The sequence below is a fragment of the Bufo bufo genome, chromosome 11 (assembly GCF_905171765.1).
Source record: "Bufo bufo chromosome 11, aBufBuf1.1, whole genome shotgun sequence".
Classification (NCBI taxonomy): Eukaryota; Metazoa; Chordata; class Amphibia; order Anura; family Bufonidae; genus Bufo; species Bufo bufo.
In genome coordinates this window covers 68122135-68138992 of record NC_053399.1, presented here as the reverse complement: position 1 = coordinate 68138992, position 16858 = coordinate 68122135, and the positions used below count along the sequence as shown (strand labels likewise).

The window sequence follows — 16858 nt, the reverse complement described above, 5'->3', positions numbered from 1 at the left end:
TTACAAACAATAAAGAATAAACATATTACATATCGCCACGTCCCAAAAAGTGTGAGCTATTAAAATATTAAATATTTCCGCTCGGTGAAGGCCGTAACAGAAAAAAAAACTCTAAACCACGCAATTCGCCATTTTTAGTCACCTTGTCCCCCAGAAAATGTCCCTGGATGTGAGAGGTATGTGGTGCTGTTTTATCCTATATGTAGTGCTGGCTCACTACTGGAACCTGCGTCTCATCTTCTCAAAGTCCTTTTTTTTTTTTATTTATATGCATTTTAAATTTGGCGACTAAAAAATTTAATTTGGCTCCTAAATTTTTCAGTTTAGGAGCCAATGGCTCCTGGTCATTTTTTTTGGTCTGGAGCACTGCTAGAGCGGTCAAGAGAAAGTACCCCTTCGACGATATAGAAGTATCAGCTTGGCAGGAGGTACCGAGGGTAGACGCTCCCGTAGCTAAGATAAATAAAAAATCAGCTCTCCGTTTGAGGATTTAGGGTCCCTTAAAGATCCCATGGACAAAAGGGCTGATGCCTACTTAAGGAAGAATTGGGACACATCCACTTCTGCCTTTTAAACCAAATATAGCGACTACTTCGGTGGCAAGGTCATTAAAGCTTTGGTTGGGGGAATTAGAGTCTCATATAGAGAACAAGACTCCCAGGGATCAGCTTCTGGAGGCTATGCCAACTATGTCCAGTGCAGTGGACTTTATCTCTGATGCCTCCGCTGATGCATTGAGGCTTTCCGCTAGAGCGGCCGCACGGTCTAATTCAGCCAGAAGGTCCTTGTGGTTGAAGGGGTGGAAGGGTGATGTGGCTTCAAAGTCTAAGCTTTGTGCCTTCTCTTGCCAAGGAGATTTTTTGTTTGGGTCGGCCTTAGATGATATTTTAGATAAGGCATCTGATAAGAAAAAAGGATTTCCAGCACCGTCCTTCTTTACACAGGGGAAGCCATTTCGGAGTAATGGGAGAAGGAAAGGTTTCAGGGATCAGAAGAAAAGAAGGGAATGGAAAAAAAGTGTGCTGTTTAAATCCAGACCTCAAACTTCTTCAAGTTCCACTCAACAATGATGCCAGACCCCAAGTAGGCGGTCGTCTTTCTTTGTTTTCTCCAGCCTGGCGAAATATTGCCGCAAGCGCCTGGGTAAGGGGTATTATAGAGGAAGGGTACCGCCTAGACTTCAAAAGGCTACCACCCAGGACATTCAAAATTACTAACTTAAACCAAAATTCTCCAAAACAGGCGGCACTTACAGAGGAAATAAACAACCTCCTGGAAAAGGCAGTCCTTGTTCCATTCCCAAAGAACAAACAAGGAGAGGGTTTTTATTCAACCCTATTTCTGGTTCCCAAGCCCAGGCTGATAATAAATTTGAAGGGTCTTAACCAATATCTGTCCTACCAGGAATTCAGGATGGAATCCATCTCCTCCACGGTCCTCCATCTGTTCCCCAACTGCGTGATGGCCTCAATAGATATAAAAGATGCCTACTATCACGTGCCCATTCATCCTTTGTCTCAGAGATACCTGAGGGTAGCAGTGAAGATGGGAGAATCAATCGTCCATTTGCAGTTCAGAGCACTTCCTTTTGGGGTATCACAGGCGCCGAGGCTCTTCACAAAGCTAATGGCGGAGGTAATGGCAGAAATAAGAAGGTCAGACATCATTATAATCTCATACCTGGACGACCTTCTCTTGGTAGGGCAGTCCCCAGAGCTGTTGAGATCTCAAATACAGAAGGTCCTGGGGATCCTGATGAGCCTGGGCTGGTTAATAAATTGGGACAAATCATCCCTGATTCCAACCTCCCATATTGCGTTTTCTTAGGCATCCTATTAGATTCACAGACACAGAAATCTTATCTTCCGGCAGACAAGAAGAAAGTTATTCAGCAGAAAATCAGGTCTTTCAGCAAAACCAAGAAAGTTTCCCTAAGAAAAGCTATGTCTATTCTGGGTCTGATGACGGCTTGCATTCCTGCTGTGAGGTGGGCCCAATTCAGGTCCAGAATACTTCAATGGCACATTTTGTCCAAATGGGACAGGAGGGTGCTATCCCTGGATCACAAGATTGTAGTCCCGGGGTCAGTAACCCGGTCCCTAGCCTGGTGGCTAAAAATTCAGAACCTCAGTCAGGGAGTAGAGTGGTTGAGACACGACCCCTTAATAATCAGACGCAAGCCCATTCAGTTTTGGGGTTTTTCCAAAATGCCAGGGAGTTAAGAGCAGTCCTGTGCGCATTAAAGGAAAGTCTCCCATCTTTGCCTCAAAAACATGTCAGGATCCTATCCGACAACGCCTCGGCGGTAGCTTATATAAACAAGCAAGGGGGAACAAGAGCTCCTCAACGAATGCAGCTAGCATCCCGGACTTCTTGCTCATTCGGGGGAAAGCTCTTTCTCTCTCAGCGGTTCATTTGAAAGGCTCAGAGGATCACCAGGCGGACTTTCTCAGCAGACACAGATTCAGTCAGGCGAATTGGTGTCTGAATCAGGAAGTATTTCACCAAATAGAGGCCCTATGGGGATCTCCCACGATATATCTATTCGCCTCGGTGGAGAACAAAAAGTGTGAAAGTTTCTTTTCTCTGAGCAGGGAGGATCAGTCGATAGGCACAGATGCGCTCTCACAGACATGGGGGAAGGGCCTAGTCTATGCTTTCCCTCCCATCAGCTTGTTGCCCAGAGTGATCCAGAAGATCAGGGGGGAGCAGGCAACAGTGATACTAATAGCACCGTTTTGGCCAAGAAGAGTCTGGTTTGCTTGGTTGAGGAGACTATCAATAGCCGATCCCTGGATACTTCCAGAAAGACAGGACCTAATTATATCAGGGCCCTCTACATCATCCGGAAGTCAAGAACCTCCACCTGACAGCCTGGATTTTGAGAGGACATTCTTCAGGTCTAGAGGTCTATCAGAACAAGTCATTGGGACTCTTCTAGCTAGTAGGAAAAAAGTCACCTCCGAAATCTGAGGGTATGGAAGACCTTCCTTCGGTTTGCAGGGCCAGGCCTAGACTTGAGCTCACCCAACATTCCGTTAATTTAAAAATTTTTTACAGGAAGGCCTTAACAAAAAGCTTTAAGCCCAGCACTCTCAAGGTCCAGGTCTCAGCACGAAGTGCCCTATTTGACTTTAGATTGGCTACTCATCCTTGGGTCAAAAGGTTCATTAAGGGAAAAGGTTCATTAATCCTCTAGACTATGTCCTATAGTTAAATCTAAATCAGCCCCATGGGACCTTAACCTGGTTCTATCTGCTCTAACCAAGCCTCCGTTCGAGCCTCTTGGGGACATCCCCTTAAAGATGCTGTCCTATAAGACTGTATTTTTAGTGGCCATTACATCCGTCAGACGAGTAGGAGAACTATCCGCTTTGTCCTCTTCCCCACCATATACTCAGATTCTGGAGGATAGAATTGTATTCAAACCGGATCCTGCATTCCTGCCCAAAGTAGTGTCCATAAATCTCAGGAAATAGTTCTCCCTTCTTTTTGTCAGGACCCAAAGAACGAAGGGGAAAAATCCTTTCATACTTTAGACGTCAGAAGGTGTGTCTGTGCATATTTAGAGTCTACGAAGGGCTTTAGAAAAACCCTGCAACTCTTTGTTCAGTTTCAGGGTCAGAACAGGGGCTCGAAAGTTACAAGCCGTACCTTGGCCAAATGGATCAAGAGAGCGATAGGTCTGGCATATTCACAATCTGTGTCGGGTCCCTTCAGATTTTTCAGCTCATTCCACCAGGGCAGTAGCCTCTTCCTGGGCAGAAAAAGGGTGTGCTACCATTGAACAAATCTGTAGGGCAGCAACGTGGAGTTCCCCCTCTACGTTTTACAAGCACTATAGGTTGGACCTTTCATCTGTGCAGGATATGTCTTTTGGGAGAAAGGTGCTGCAGGCTGTAGTCCCTCCCTAATAGTTATCTAGTCTAGTCTCTCACAGGTGCTGTCATGGGGCATAATGGAAATACTTAAATTACTCTTACCGGTAATGTTTTCCATGAGCCCATGACAGCACCTACATAATTCCCTCCCTAAAAAAAAAGAGTATGTGTGTATATATATATATATTCTCAGTACAGACCAAAAGTTTGGACACACCTTCTCATTCAGAGTTTTCTTTATTATCATGACTATGAAGGCATCAAAACTATGAATTAACACATGTGGAATTATATACATAACAAACAAGTGTGAAACAACTGAAAATATGTCATATTCTAGGTTCTTCAAAGTAGCCACCTTTTGCTTGGATTACTGCTTTGCACACTCTTGGCGTTCTCTTGATGAGCTTCAAGAGGTAGTCCCCTGAAATGGTCTTCCAACAGTCTTGAAGGAGTTCCCAGAGATGCTTAGCACTTGTTGGCCCTTTTGCCTTCACTCTGCGGTCCAGCTCACCCCAAACCATCTCGATTGGGTTCAGGTCCGGTGACTGTGGAGGCCAGGTCATCTGGTGCAGCACCCCATCACTCTCCTTCATGGTCAAATAGCCCTTACTTTCAAAGTTTTCCCAATTTTTCGGCTGACTGACTGACCTTCATTTCTTAAAGTAATGATGGCCACTCATTTTTCTATACTTAGCTGCTTTTTTCTTGCCATAATACAAATTCTTAGTCTATTCAGTAGGACTATCAGCTGTGTATCCACCTAACTTCTCCTCAACGCAACTGATGGTCCCAACCCCATTTATAAGGCAAGAAATCCCACTTATTAAACCTGACAGGGCACACCTGTGAAGTGAAAACCATTTCAGGGGACTACCTCTTGAAGCTCATCAAGAGAATGCCAAGAGTGTGCAAAGCAGTAATCCAAGCAAAAGGTGGCTACTTTGAAGAACCTAGAATATGACAGATTTTCAGTTGTTTCACATTCGTTTATGTATATAATTCCAGATGTGTTAATTCATAGTTTTGATGCCTTCAGTGTGAATCTACAATTTTCATAGTCATGAAAATAAAGAAAACTCTTTGATTGAGAAGGTGTCCAAGCTTTTGGTCTGTACTGTGTATATGTGTGTGTATATATGTATATGTGTGTGTGTGTGTATGTGTATATATATATATATATATATATATATATATATATATATATATATATATATATATATATATATATTAATGAAAAAAGAGAAATCTATATTTCAGTATTGTGCCAAAGAGATGCCTGGCATATATTTGGTGCAGTGTTTTTTTCTGGTTTGTTTTTTTGCTTTTTTTTTTTTTTTATGTACATTGATTGTTCCTCTCTTGCCGCCAATAGGTATCTAAGGTGGCTCAGAAAAGGCCAAAAAAGAGTTTCAAATGCATCTCATGTTTTAAGAAACTCCATGAGCAATAAACAAAAAAAAACTATGCAAGGAATGCATTTCAAGTATTGAGAGGGGAACAACAGTCTGTCATGTATGATGTTCCTTAATTCCTCCATCATAAAGTTAAATCCTCTCTGGCTTCATTAAAATAAATCAGTCTGGGTCCTCTTCCCCTTGAAAGGCAAAAAATGGCGGCCCCTTTCCTCTTCTGATTCTGAGGACGTAATTGATGAGGCAGTGCATTTTAAGCAATGGGAAGATGATGATCCTCTTTCGGAAGGAGAGATTGAGGATGCAAAAAAATTATATTTTTCCACTGAAGAAATGGGAGATCTCTTAAAAGCGGCTAGAGCCACTATGGGCATTGAAGAGGTCCAGAAACCGCACTCTATACCGAAGGAAATGTTTGGAGGTTTAAGAACCAAGCGTTCCAAAGTGTTTCCTATAAACAAAAATATTATTAAAGAGATGGTCCTTGATGAGTGGTCTGATCCAGAAAAACGTCTCGGTATATCAAGGGAGTTTAAAAATCAACCTTTTGTTTGATCCCTCTGAATCTCAAATGTTCAACAATATACCTAAAATTGATGTACCGGTAGCAAAGTTAAATAAAAATAAACCTCCTTTTCCATTTGAAGACTCTTCCCAGTTGTGAAATCCAATGTAAAGGATGACAGATGGTCTCCTGCACAAATCCTGGGAAGCTGCCATGTATAGTGTAATAACTAACATAGCTGCAACCAGTGATGGTCAGTTCGCAGTGTTCGCCCACGAACACATGCGGGCTGCCATCTTAAATAACAAGTCCAGCGATGCACAGGTAAGTCCTTAGCTGTGCCTGCGCCGCGAGCCGGTCTAAAATAAATGCGGTCACCGGAAGCAGGCAATTCTGAGAATTGTTGGAAAAAGTTGCTGTTGGAGGGTGTTTTGGTACCATTCTTTATTCATGGCTGTGTTTTTGGGCAAAATTGTTAGTGAGCCCACTCCCTTGGATGAGAAGCAACCCCACACATGAATGGTCTCAGGATGCTTTACTGTTGGCATGACACAGGACTGATGGTAGCGCTCACCTTTTCTTCTCTGGACAAGCCTTTTTCCAGATGCCCCAAACAATCGGAAAGAGGCTTCATCGGAGAATATGACTTTGCCCCAGTCCTCAGCAGTCCATTCACCAAACTTTCTGCAGAAGATCAATCTGTCCCTGATGTTTTTTTTGGAGAGAAGTGGCTTCTTTGCTGCCCTTCTTGACACCAGGCCATCTTCCAAAAGTCTTTGCCTCACTGTGCGCGCAGATGCGCTCACACCTGCCTGCTGCCATTCCTGAGCAAGCTCTGCACTGGTGGCACTCCGATCCCGCAGCTGAATCCTCTTTAGGAGACGATCCTGGTGCTTGCTGGACTTTTTTGGACGCCCTGAAGCCTTCTTAACAACAATTGAACCTCGTTCCTTGAAGTTCTTGATGATCCTATAAATTGTTGATTGAGGTGCAATCTTAGTAGCCACAATATCCTCTCCTGCGAAGCCATTTTTATGCAACGCAATGATGGCTGCACGCGTTTCTTTGCAGGTCACCATGGTTAACAATGGAAGAACAATGATTTCAAGCATCACCCTCCTTTTAACACGTCAAGTCTGCCATTTTAACCCAATCAGCCTGACTATGATCTCCAGCCTTGTGCTCGTCAACATTCTCACCTGAGTTAACAAGACGATTACTGAAATGATCTCAGCAGATCCTTTTAATGACAGCAATGAAATGCAGTGGAAAGGTTTTTTGGGATTAAGTTAATTTTCATGGCAAAGAAGGACTATGCAATTCATCTGATCACTCTTCATAACATTCTGGAGTATATGCAAATTGCTATTATAAAAACTTAAGCAGCAACTTTTCCAACTTCCAATATTTATGTAATTCTCTAAACTTTTGGCCACGACTGTAGATTTGTTACCCCTTCTCAGATAAGCCACCGCTTTCCTGGCTGATGCTTCAACGGAAACAGTAAGATTCTCTGCCAAGGATGCAGCCCTCTCTAATACTGCTAGGAGGGCTTTTTGGAAGAAGTCATGGTCAGAAGACAAAGCCCCATTGCTTTTTCAGGGGAGTATGTCTTTGGTCCGGTTTTGAACAAAATTCTGGAAAAAGCGATGTTTAAAAAAGGAGACCCCAGAGAAGGAGTTTTTCCTTTCATCCCTATGACGGGGCGAGATAGATCCTATAGAGGTAAAGTAAAAACAGGCCGTGGAGCTACCCAAAGTGCGGCCGAGGTAGGGGGTTCCTCCTTAATCCCCCAAAACAAAGCTAGTGATAAGCAATGATGCCAGGATCGGGGGAAGACTGAGAGGTTTCTCTTCTCAGTGGAAGGGAATTACATCAAATCCCTGAGTGCTAAACATAGTGGATAAAGGATATAAAATAGAGTTCTCCTCTCTTCCCCCAAACAAATACATGGTCACATCCCCCTCTTCAAAACAGTTGAGAGTTAGACTCTGGAAGGGTTTTCTAGATACGGTATGTTAAAACTAGGTGCAATTATGAAGGTTTCCCCAGCTCAAGAAAAGGAGTGGTTCTTGACTCTTTTAGTGGCCAAACCAGACGATCCATTCTGAACAATAATAAATCTAAAGCAACTAAACAAAAATATCCTATACAGGAAATTCCAGATGGAATCCCTCTAATAAAAAAGAGTGCACAATCGATTTGAAGGACGCGTATTACCACGTTCTGATTCAAACCTCAGAAGGTCCAGAGATTTGCTCTAAAAGATCAAAAAGGGAAACTATGTCCAGTTTACAGCCCTCCATTTTGGCATTTCTTCGGCCACCAGAGTTTTTACCAAGATCGTAGTTATTTAGACTATTTTTTTTTATTTTGGCAGATTCCAAAAAGAGTATAGGTTATTTTTTATATGCCTTTCTAGTCCTCCTAGAAGAATTAAGATGGATAGTAAACTTAAAGAAATCCTGTCTTCTTCCTCAGACAAGAATAAGGTTTTTAAAAAAACTTTCTAGACTCAGAGGTACAGTCTTCATTCCTTCCAGAGGGAAAAGTAACCGGCCTATGACAAAGGGTTTTTATCAGAGAGGCGATGAGCTTTTTGGGAGTGCTAATGTCATGCATAACATCAGTCCCTTGGTCCCAAATCCACTTCAGAACTTTTCAATTATGGCTACTGAGGTGTTGGGACAGAAAACAGGTGTCATTGGACCGGAAAGTTCTGATTCCAGAGCATGTAAAGTCAACACTCACATGGTGGACCCTGTCCTCAAATCTCGACAAGGGTGTGGTTTGGCAGAAGGCTCCATTTATCTAAATTCAGACAGAGGCGAGCAAATCAGGCTGGGGAGCAAACCTAAACAGGGTCTTTGGCCAAAGGCCATATCAGAACATACAGCTCTTCATTTTTTGTAATTTGATGTATGGGAGACTCTAAAAGCTGCATCAGATTTTTATAGAAGATCATCATATAAAAATACTATCTGACAACGTAACAACAGTATCTTATCTGAGACGCCAAGGTGGAACGAGATTGCAGGAGCTGATAAAGCTGTCAGACAATGTTCTTATGGGCCGAAAAAAATTTGAAATTTGTATTGGCAGTTCCCCTAAAAGGTTCCCAGAATCTAGTAGCGGATTTTCTGAGCAGGAAAAAGTCTGGACCAAGGCGAATGGTCTCTAAATCGAGAAACATTCAGCCTGATAGAAAAGAGATGGAGCTCTCCAGCTATAGATCTGTTTGCCTCAAAAGTAAACTCAAAGTTCAAAGATTCTGCTCCCTAAATCCAAGAAACAACCCTTAGGCAATAGATGCTTTCTCTCAAACTTGGAATTGGACCTAGGCTTACGCGTTACCTCCATTTCAATTGATCCCAAAAGTGATTCAGAAGATCATTCAGGAAAGACCAAATCTTTAACACCGTTTTGGCCAAAAAGAAGCTGGTTTTCGATTCTCAAAAAACTGTCTATACTGGATCCTTCGATCTTTCCTAACACGGGGTCCGTTGATACCCCGCCATCCAGAGTTCTTTAGGCGAACAGCCTGGATCCTTAGTTGGAAATCCTAAGACGACAAGGTCTGTCAGACAAAGTGATCTCCCCACTTAAAGCTTGTAAGAAGAAGGTCACATACGCAATCAACTTAAAAATCTGGAAGAAATTCTGCTCCTGGTGGAGAGAAACGGATATCCCAATCAGTCAGTTCCAAATATACAGAAAATCTTGGATTTCCCTTCAACAGGGGTTAGACATGGGTCTCTGCCCCTCGACCCTAAAGGTGAAGATTGCAGCCCTGAGTGTCTTACCATTTGAAACCCTTTATTACTTTATTAGACCTAGAATCCCGATCTGGGACTTAAACATAGTCCTACAAGGTCTAACAGGGAGCCCCATTCAGCCTCTGGGGGAGGCCTCAGTTAAAATTCTATCCCTTTAAGACTGCTTTCCTTATAGCAATTTCTTCTGCTAGGAGATTAGGGGAAATTCAGGCCTTATCTATCAGACATCCCTATTTAACTATTTTGGACGACAGAATTATTTTTTAACCGGATATGAGGTTTCCTTCCAAAAGTAGTTTCCGACTTCCATAAAAACCAGGAGATAGTGCTTCTTTCTTTCTGTAATAACCCGAAAAATCGAAAAGCAGAGTAATTCCATTCCTTTAGTTGTCAGGCGTGTGGTACTAAGGTACCTTGAAGTTTCCAACGGTTTCAGGAAGGTTGACAATCTTCTAGTCCAGTTTGGGGGGGGGGGGGATAGAGCGAAAGCTGCCTCTAAGGCCTCCAATGCTAGGTGGATAAAATAACTATCTGTGATTGTTACAGTGTTCAGAATCTTCCATGCCCAGTAATTATTAAGGCACATGCCACCAGGGCAGTCTCCTCCTCTTATCCAGAAAAAGCAGGTGCATCTTTGGAACAGATCTGCAAAGCTGCAACCTGGTCCAATGTGCATACCTTCATTAAAGGGGTTGTTCAGAGCTGAACCCGGACATACCCTTATTTTCACCCAGGTAGCACCCCTGAGGCTAGCATTGGAACATCTCATGCTCCGCTGCGCTCCCTTGCCCTGCGCTAGATCGCACAGGGCACAGGCTTTTTTGTTTATCATAACACACTGCCGTGCAGAACCTTCCGCCCGGCAGTGTGTTGAGTGACATTACTGGCTCTGATGGGCAGGCTTTAGCGCTGCCCTAGCCGTTTTATTGGCAGCCCTATGGAGAGCCCGGTTTGTCAGCTGAACTCCTAAAAATGGCTTTGCCTTAGAGTAGGACAAAGGAGAGCATCGGAGCATGAACTGCTCCGATGTTCAAGTCAGGGGGGCTGTCTGGGTAAAAATGGTGATATGTCCGGGTTCAGCTCTGAACCTGGACAACCCCTTTAAGCATTATAGGCTCGACTTGTCAGGATCTTCCGATCTATCCTTTGGTAGCAAGGTCCTCTAAGCCATAGCCCCCCCCCCCTTAATTGGTGATCTGGTAGGTCTCCTATATTATGCCGTCATGGTGATGAAAGGTGAAAATATAAATTGGGCTTACCGGTAATTCCTTTATTCCTTTTCCATGAATCTACCATGACGGCACGGAATTCCCACCCTATAATAAAAAAAGGAACCATATAGTTATATACTGCTTGAGATATCGTATTACTATTTCATTAGTATGGAGAAATAAATAAAAAAAAGCAATTTTTTTTTTTTACGGGCACTATAATAATCTGATAAACACTAAGTGGTGGGCGGGGGCAATTTAATCTTTCTCTGTTTTCCTGCCCCTACAGAGGTCAGGGGTCAATCTCCTGTATTATGCCGTCATGGCGGATTCATAGAAAAGGAATTACCGGTAAGCCTTTTTCAGATTATTTTATTTTTTTCATGTTTTTAATATATTTTTTACGATTTCTTTTTTTTTTTCCCCCTGTATTCCATATATTTAGGGGGGGAAAAAATTCCTGCAGTTTTTGCACTGGCCTCTGTTTGATAATTGGTGCCACTTCTTGGTTTATACAGATCCTTAATTCACAATAGGTGATTATCAAAGCTCATCTATTCTTCCCTTGTACAATGACCTCTGCACAGGTCACAGAGCATGCCTAGAAAACTCTCCAATGTAAGTCAACAGGGTCACTTCCTGACCATTGTTTCTATGGTCCATGGGGCTGCCGTAAAGCATTTTTTATTTAAGTATTTTTTATTTTTTTTGCCTTCCTCTGGATCAACTTACAGGACAATAGGCCGAACTGGAAGGACAAATGTCTTTTTTCAGCCTTATGTACTATGTTATTATGTAATGCTGGTTAAATGCCGCTAAGATCAGCTCAGGCAAGATGGCAGCCCCCATAGTCATGTTCAGGGAAGAGAATAGAAAAATCTACAGAAAATAAAAACAGATTAGATAAAATCAGATAGTAACACACCTTTTTCAACTGGCAGTTGACACATTTCCTTTAATTTAAACCTGTATTATTGTACTCAATCACACACACTCTGTTCCCTTTTTATTTTCCTTGTTTATTCCTTGCTGCTGCACTAACCCTTATTTGAACTTCCCATCCATACCTCTCTTTCTGTGGCATTACACATGTACTCTTGGCTGATTGTTATAGGGTTGATTAATTGAACATTGTTGTTTACCTTTTCTTGCATTATTCCAGGTGGGTTTCCCTCCTTTGCTGAGCATTGTCAGTCGAATGAGTCAGGTGAGATTACCAAAATGATAAACATTCCAAATTAACTGTAAGAGTGCATTCACATGACCATGAGGTGGCCATGCCCTTGTTGCGGACCACAGATCCGCTAGACATGGGAATCGGCCGAGTGCACCCTGCATCACAATGTGGATTTGTGGACCTCAATAGGTCCACAATCCGGAAGATAGGACTTGTTTTATCTTTTGCAGCATAGAGACACAGAGAAGGGCTTCTATGCTGCAAAAGATCAGACTGTTCCTGTCTTTTGATGCATCTTGCGGATCGTGGACCTATTGAAGTTAGTGGGTCTACACTTCGATGCTGGGTGCACACAACCATTCCACAGGAATGCACCCTAAGGCCTCTTTCAGTCGAGCCAATCCGCACTGAATCCTGACCCATTCATTTCAATGGGTCTGTGTACATGAGCGTGTTTTTTTCATGCATCAGTTCTGTGTTGAGTGAAAAATGCAGCATGTTCTATATTCTACGATTTTCACACTGCCCTGGCCCCATAGAAGTGAAAGGGGTTTCAGCGAAAAATGCATTGCATCCGCAAGCAAGTGCGGGTGCAATGCATTTTTCACTGATGGTTACTAAGAGATGTTTGTAAACCTTCAGTTTTTTTTATCACGCGCGTTAAAAACTCATCAAAACGCATTGCACCCGTGTGGAAAAAAAACTGAACGCAATGGCAGACAAAACTGACTGAACTTGCTTGCAAAACAGAGCCAATCCACCATGCTAGTGTGAAAGAGGCCTAAGGGTGCTTTACCATAACCATGACAACGATGTGTCTCTTGCAACCCCCATCCAACCATGGCAACTAATGGCCACATGATTTTGAAGGAAATGCCTTTTTTTTTTTTTTTATATCGCCATCACCTGCATTAATTTGTTGGTTAACTATTATGGTCTATGGGATTTTAATTATCTGCCTGCTAAGACATGCCTCATGTACGGCTTTACAGGCAGTTAACTAGGACAGCTATGACAACTTTAAGATGATCCCAGGCTGTCATGGTAACCGAATCTGAGCCCCGCAATTTCACTGCGGAGGCTCCAATTTAAAGGCCTCCTCCCTTCGCTTAAAGGGGTTGTCCACTTAAGTTACTGAATGAAACAGGGAAAGTAAAGTAGCTATCACCCACCGTCCACCTGCCTGGAGCACGGATGGCAACCTCCGGACTTGATTGCTGTGAAATATTTAAGACCAAGAAAAATCCAGCTTCCAAGATGCAAAAGGTGGAATCTTTATTGTGCGTTTAAAGGAAACCTGTCACCATGATTTTGCGCATAGAGCTGGGGACATGGGCTGCTAGATGGCCACTAGCTCATCTGCAATACCCAGGTCCCATAGCTCTCTGCGCTTTTATTGTGTTAAAAAACCGTTTTGAGTGATATGCAAATTACCTGATATGAGTCCTGTAGCCGGAGATGAGTCAAGCGGAAAGGAGCCCAGCACCGCCCCGCGTCCTCCGAATCTCCTCCTTGCCGGCTGATGTCACAGAGCTGGAGCGCCGAAATCTCGCAATGCGCGAGCTAGCGCATGCGTAGTTCGTTCCCTGTGCTGATGCCAGCACAGGGAATGAACATGATGCCGACACTGCGCAGGCGCTACCTCGCGCATCGCGAGATTTCGGCGCTCCAGCTCTGTGACATCAGCCGGCAAGGAGGAGATTCGGAGGACGCGGGGCGGTGCTGGGCTCCTTTCCGCTTGACTCATCTCCGGCTACAGGACTCATATCAGGTAATTTGCATATCACTCAAAACGGTTTTTTAACACAATAAAAGCGCAGAGAGCTATGGGACCTGGGTATTGCAGATGTGCTAGTGGTCATCTAGCAGCCCATGTCCCCAGCTCTATGCGCAAAATCATGGTGACAGGTTTCCTTTAAAATCCAATGCAAGACATCACAGGTTACAGTAACGCGTTTCAGACCGCAAGTAAATCAGGGTCCTTCATCATGACAAAAAAACTTGTGTACAAAACTCAGTTTAAAAAGGCTAATCCACACCTGACACCCCAATCATTGAGTCACGTGTCCTGATTAAACTGACTCAGAGCATGTGTCAACCAAGAAGGGAGGGGAGAGAGGAAAAGACACACTTGAAATACACATGAAAAGATACACATGAAATATATAGAAAAACATAATGGCAATGTTTAAAATTGGCAATGTGTAAAAAACATCAATGGCAGGCAAACATGAAATTAATATTGTAATATGAGATCATGTCTCTTGTTCAGACCTTCAGGATAGCGCATGGCTAGTAAAAAGCCTCTCTATTAAGCAGCTTTCTCCTCAGGTCGCCATCTCTGGCTGGAATAAAGACACTTTCTATACCTTGGGCTCTCGGATGGGTCACTTCACCACCATGTATAACTGCAAAATGTTCACTAACTGCAGATACGTTACCATTTCTGTAATGGGGAATATCCGATATATGCTTACGGATTCGTGATTTTATTTGGTTGGAAGTGCAACCTACATATTGCAACTTGCACATTTGGCAGATCACTAAGTAGATGCCATTTTTTGTGTTGCAATTCAAGTAGCTATTAATACAGAATTTTTTGCCATTAGCCATAGAAAAAAAAAACTGGTTTACTTAAAAATAATCACAACAAATGCACCTACTGTGCCCGCACTTATAGCTGCCCTTCGTTGAAAGCCAGGTCGGTGTCATATTGCTTTTCTCTTTGTATAAACTGGGACTGATGAGACTGCCTAATGTGGGAGCTTTTTTTGCAGCACATCTAATGCCTCCCGCTATTATTTCTGACCACTTTTCATCAAAGCTGAGGACTGGTAGATGTTTTTAATAATTTTGCATATTTCCCTGTATTCGCCACTGTACTGGGTGACAAACGTAATGGGACTGTGGCTATTCACTTTGCTGTTGCCCGCTGTATCCGTGGGGTTTGTATCAGGAAAGATCAAAGATTTGCGGTCCAAACTCTGAACCGTTTTTTTTGCTATTTAGCATATGATTCCGTGAATGGGCTCTAAGAGCCAATCTATTCACAATCTTAATACTTTCCTGTTCAAAGGACGGAATGTCCGAACAGTTACCCCTGGTACGGATCAGCTCGCCTTTTGGAATGTTGTATATTACATGTGGCGGGTGACATGATGATGCATGCAAAATAGTATTGCCAGCTAGCTCTTTTCTAAAAGTGGAGGTGTTCACACTAGAACTACCAGAATCACCGCTCAATTTTAGATCCAAAAAGGAAACCGACCTGGTGTCAAAATGCAACGTGAAAGAAATAGAGGGCCCCGCAATTTCACTGCGGAGGCTCCGATTTAAAGGCAGAGGGAGCCTCCTCCCTTCGCTTAAAGGGGTTTTCCACTTTAAAGTTACTGTAGACTAGTGTGTTTGCGGGTTGATTTATATGGTATCTACTAATATAGTCTCTGTTGAAATTCTGCACCATTTTCTATATTTTGTAAGATATGGCCCTTTGTTTACAAAGTCTTTTGTGCTGTCCTGTCCATGAGATGGCGGCTGATGGAGGGTCATGTGACCAGGCAGATTACCTCCATGTGACGTCTCCTCCGTTCAAAAAGACTTGCCATTCACTTATTCTGTTGGGAGTTTAGTGCAGGTGCAGTGTATGGAGAAGGCATTCACTGGTCAACAGTAAGTGGAAAGTGGACAACCCCTTTAAGCTCATGGAATGCCGCGATTGCTATTGACTGTGACATGTGGGGGGTTAAATGACTGGTTTCAGTGTCATCGGTGGTGTGATAATACACCACCAATCACCATCCTGCGATCCTGAGAGGTGATGGTGACATCACCTCTCACGATCGCTTCTGATTGGCTGCAGGATGGGCGGGCGGTTAAAATTATTGCAGCGCTCCTCTACCCCTCTTTTCTTTGTCGAGAAGAGGAGGAGGCTACATAAATCTCCAGAGCCAGCACCCCCATTTCTGCCCAGCACCCCCCTTCTGACCCTCCACAGTGCCCTCTGGCACTAAAAGGTATTTAGGGAAAGGTTAGGTTAGGCAGGGATACACGGGGAACGTTTAGTGGGGGGGGGGGTTTAACTGTTGCATCACCCTAATCGGGTGTCTGGGGTCCACAGCACAGCTGTGTGACCCTAGACCCCCCCAGGGGTGCTGCAGCTTGCCCCTAAGCTTCGGACGGCTGATCAGCGAGTTAAAAATGTTATTTTTTTTTACATTTTTTTTGGCCCTGGACACCCGTACCCCCACACACACACGCACACTAAATAAATATTTCCGCACACACACACTCCCCTATGGCCCGCGGGATGTTCTCAGCCGAGGTGGTATACGCCCAGCTTGACTCCGACTCCGAGTCCCAGTGAGGACGAGGATGACCCTACTTTCCTTTTGTCATCTGCATCCTCCTCATCTAGCGATGATGAGCCCCCAAGGCGGCGCAAGGGGACAGCCATGCCAGGGACCCTGTGGCCCACACTAGTACGAGCAGCTCTGGGGCTCGTACTAGTTTTACGGCCCAACAGATAAGTCCACCGGATGCCCCTATGCCAAAAAATCTGAACTTTTTTCTCCATTTGCCATTAATTCTTGTGGAACACCTAAAGTGTTAACGGCGTTTGTAAAATCGGTTTTGAATACCTTCAGTGGTGTAGTTTTTAGAATGGTTTAATTTTTGGGCGGTTTCTATTATGTAAGCTTCACAAAGTGACTATAGACCTGAACTGGTCCTTAAAAAGTGGGTTTTTGAAAATTTCTGAACAATTTCAAGATTTGCTTCTAAACTTTAAGCCTTGTAACGTAACGTCCCCAGAAAAAAGTAATTCCCAAAAAGAGCCAAACATAAAGTAGACATATGGGGAATGTAAAGTAATAACTATTTTTGGAGGTAGTAGTA

At 43.4% G+C, this 16858-nt stretch overlaps 1 protein-coding gene across 4 annotated transcripts in view; it reads left to right on the top strand.

Annotated features, from left to right (window-relative positions):
- Window positions 1–16858, top strand: part of GEMIN2 (gem nuclear organelle associated protein 2) — a 210191-nt gene that overhangs the window by 151925 nt on the left and 41408 nt on the right. For 3 of the 4 annotated variants that reach the window (XM_040410958.1, XM_040410955.1, XM_040410956.1), the window contains one exon: window positions 11951–11995. The exons of the other annotated variant lie outside the window; for it this stretch is intronic. In XM_040410958.1, the coding sequence (XP_040266892.1) occupies window positions 11951–11995 (45 nt within the window). The remainder of the gene's footprint in view (window positions 1–11950; window positions 11996–16858) is intronic. 4 annotated transcript variants of the gene reach the window in all.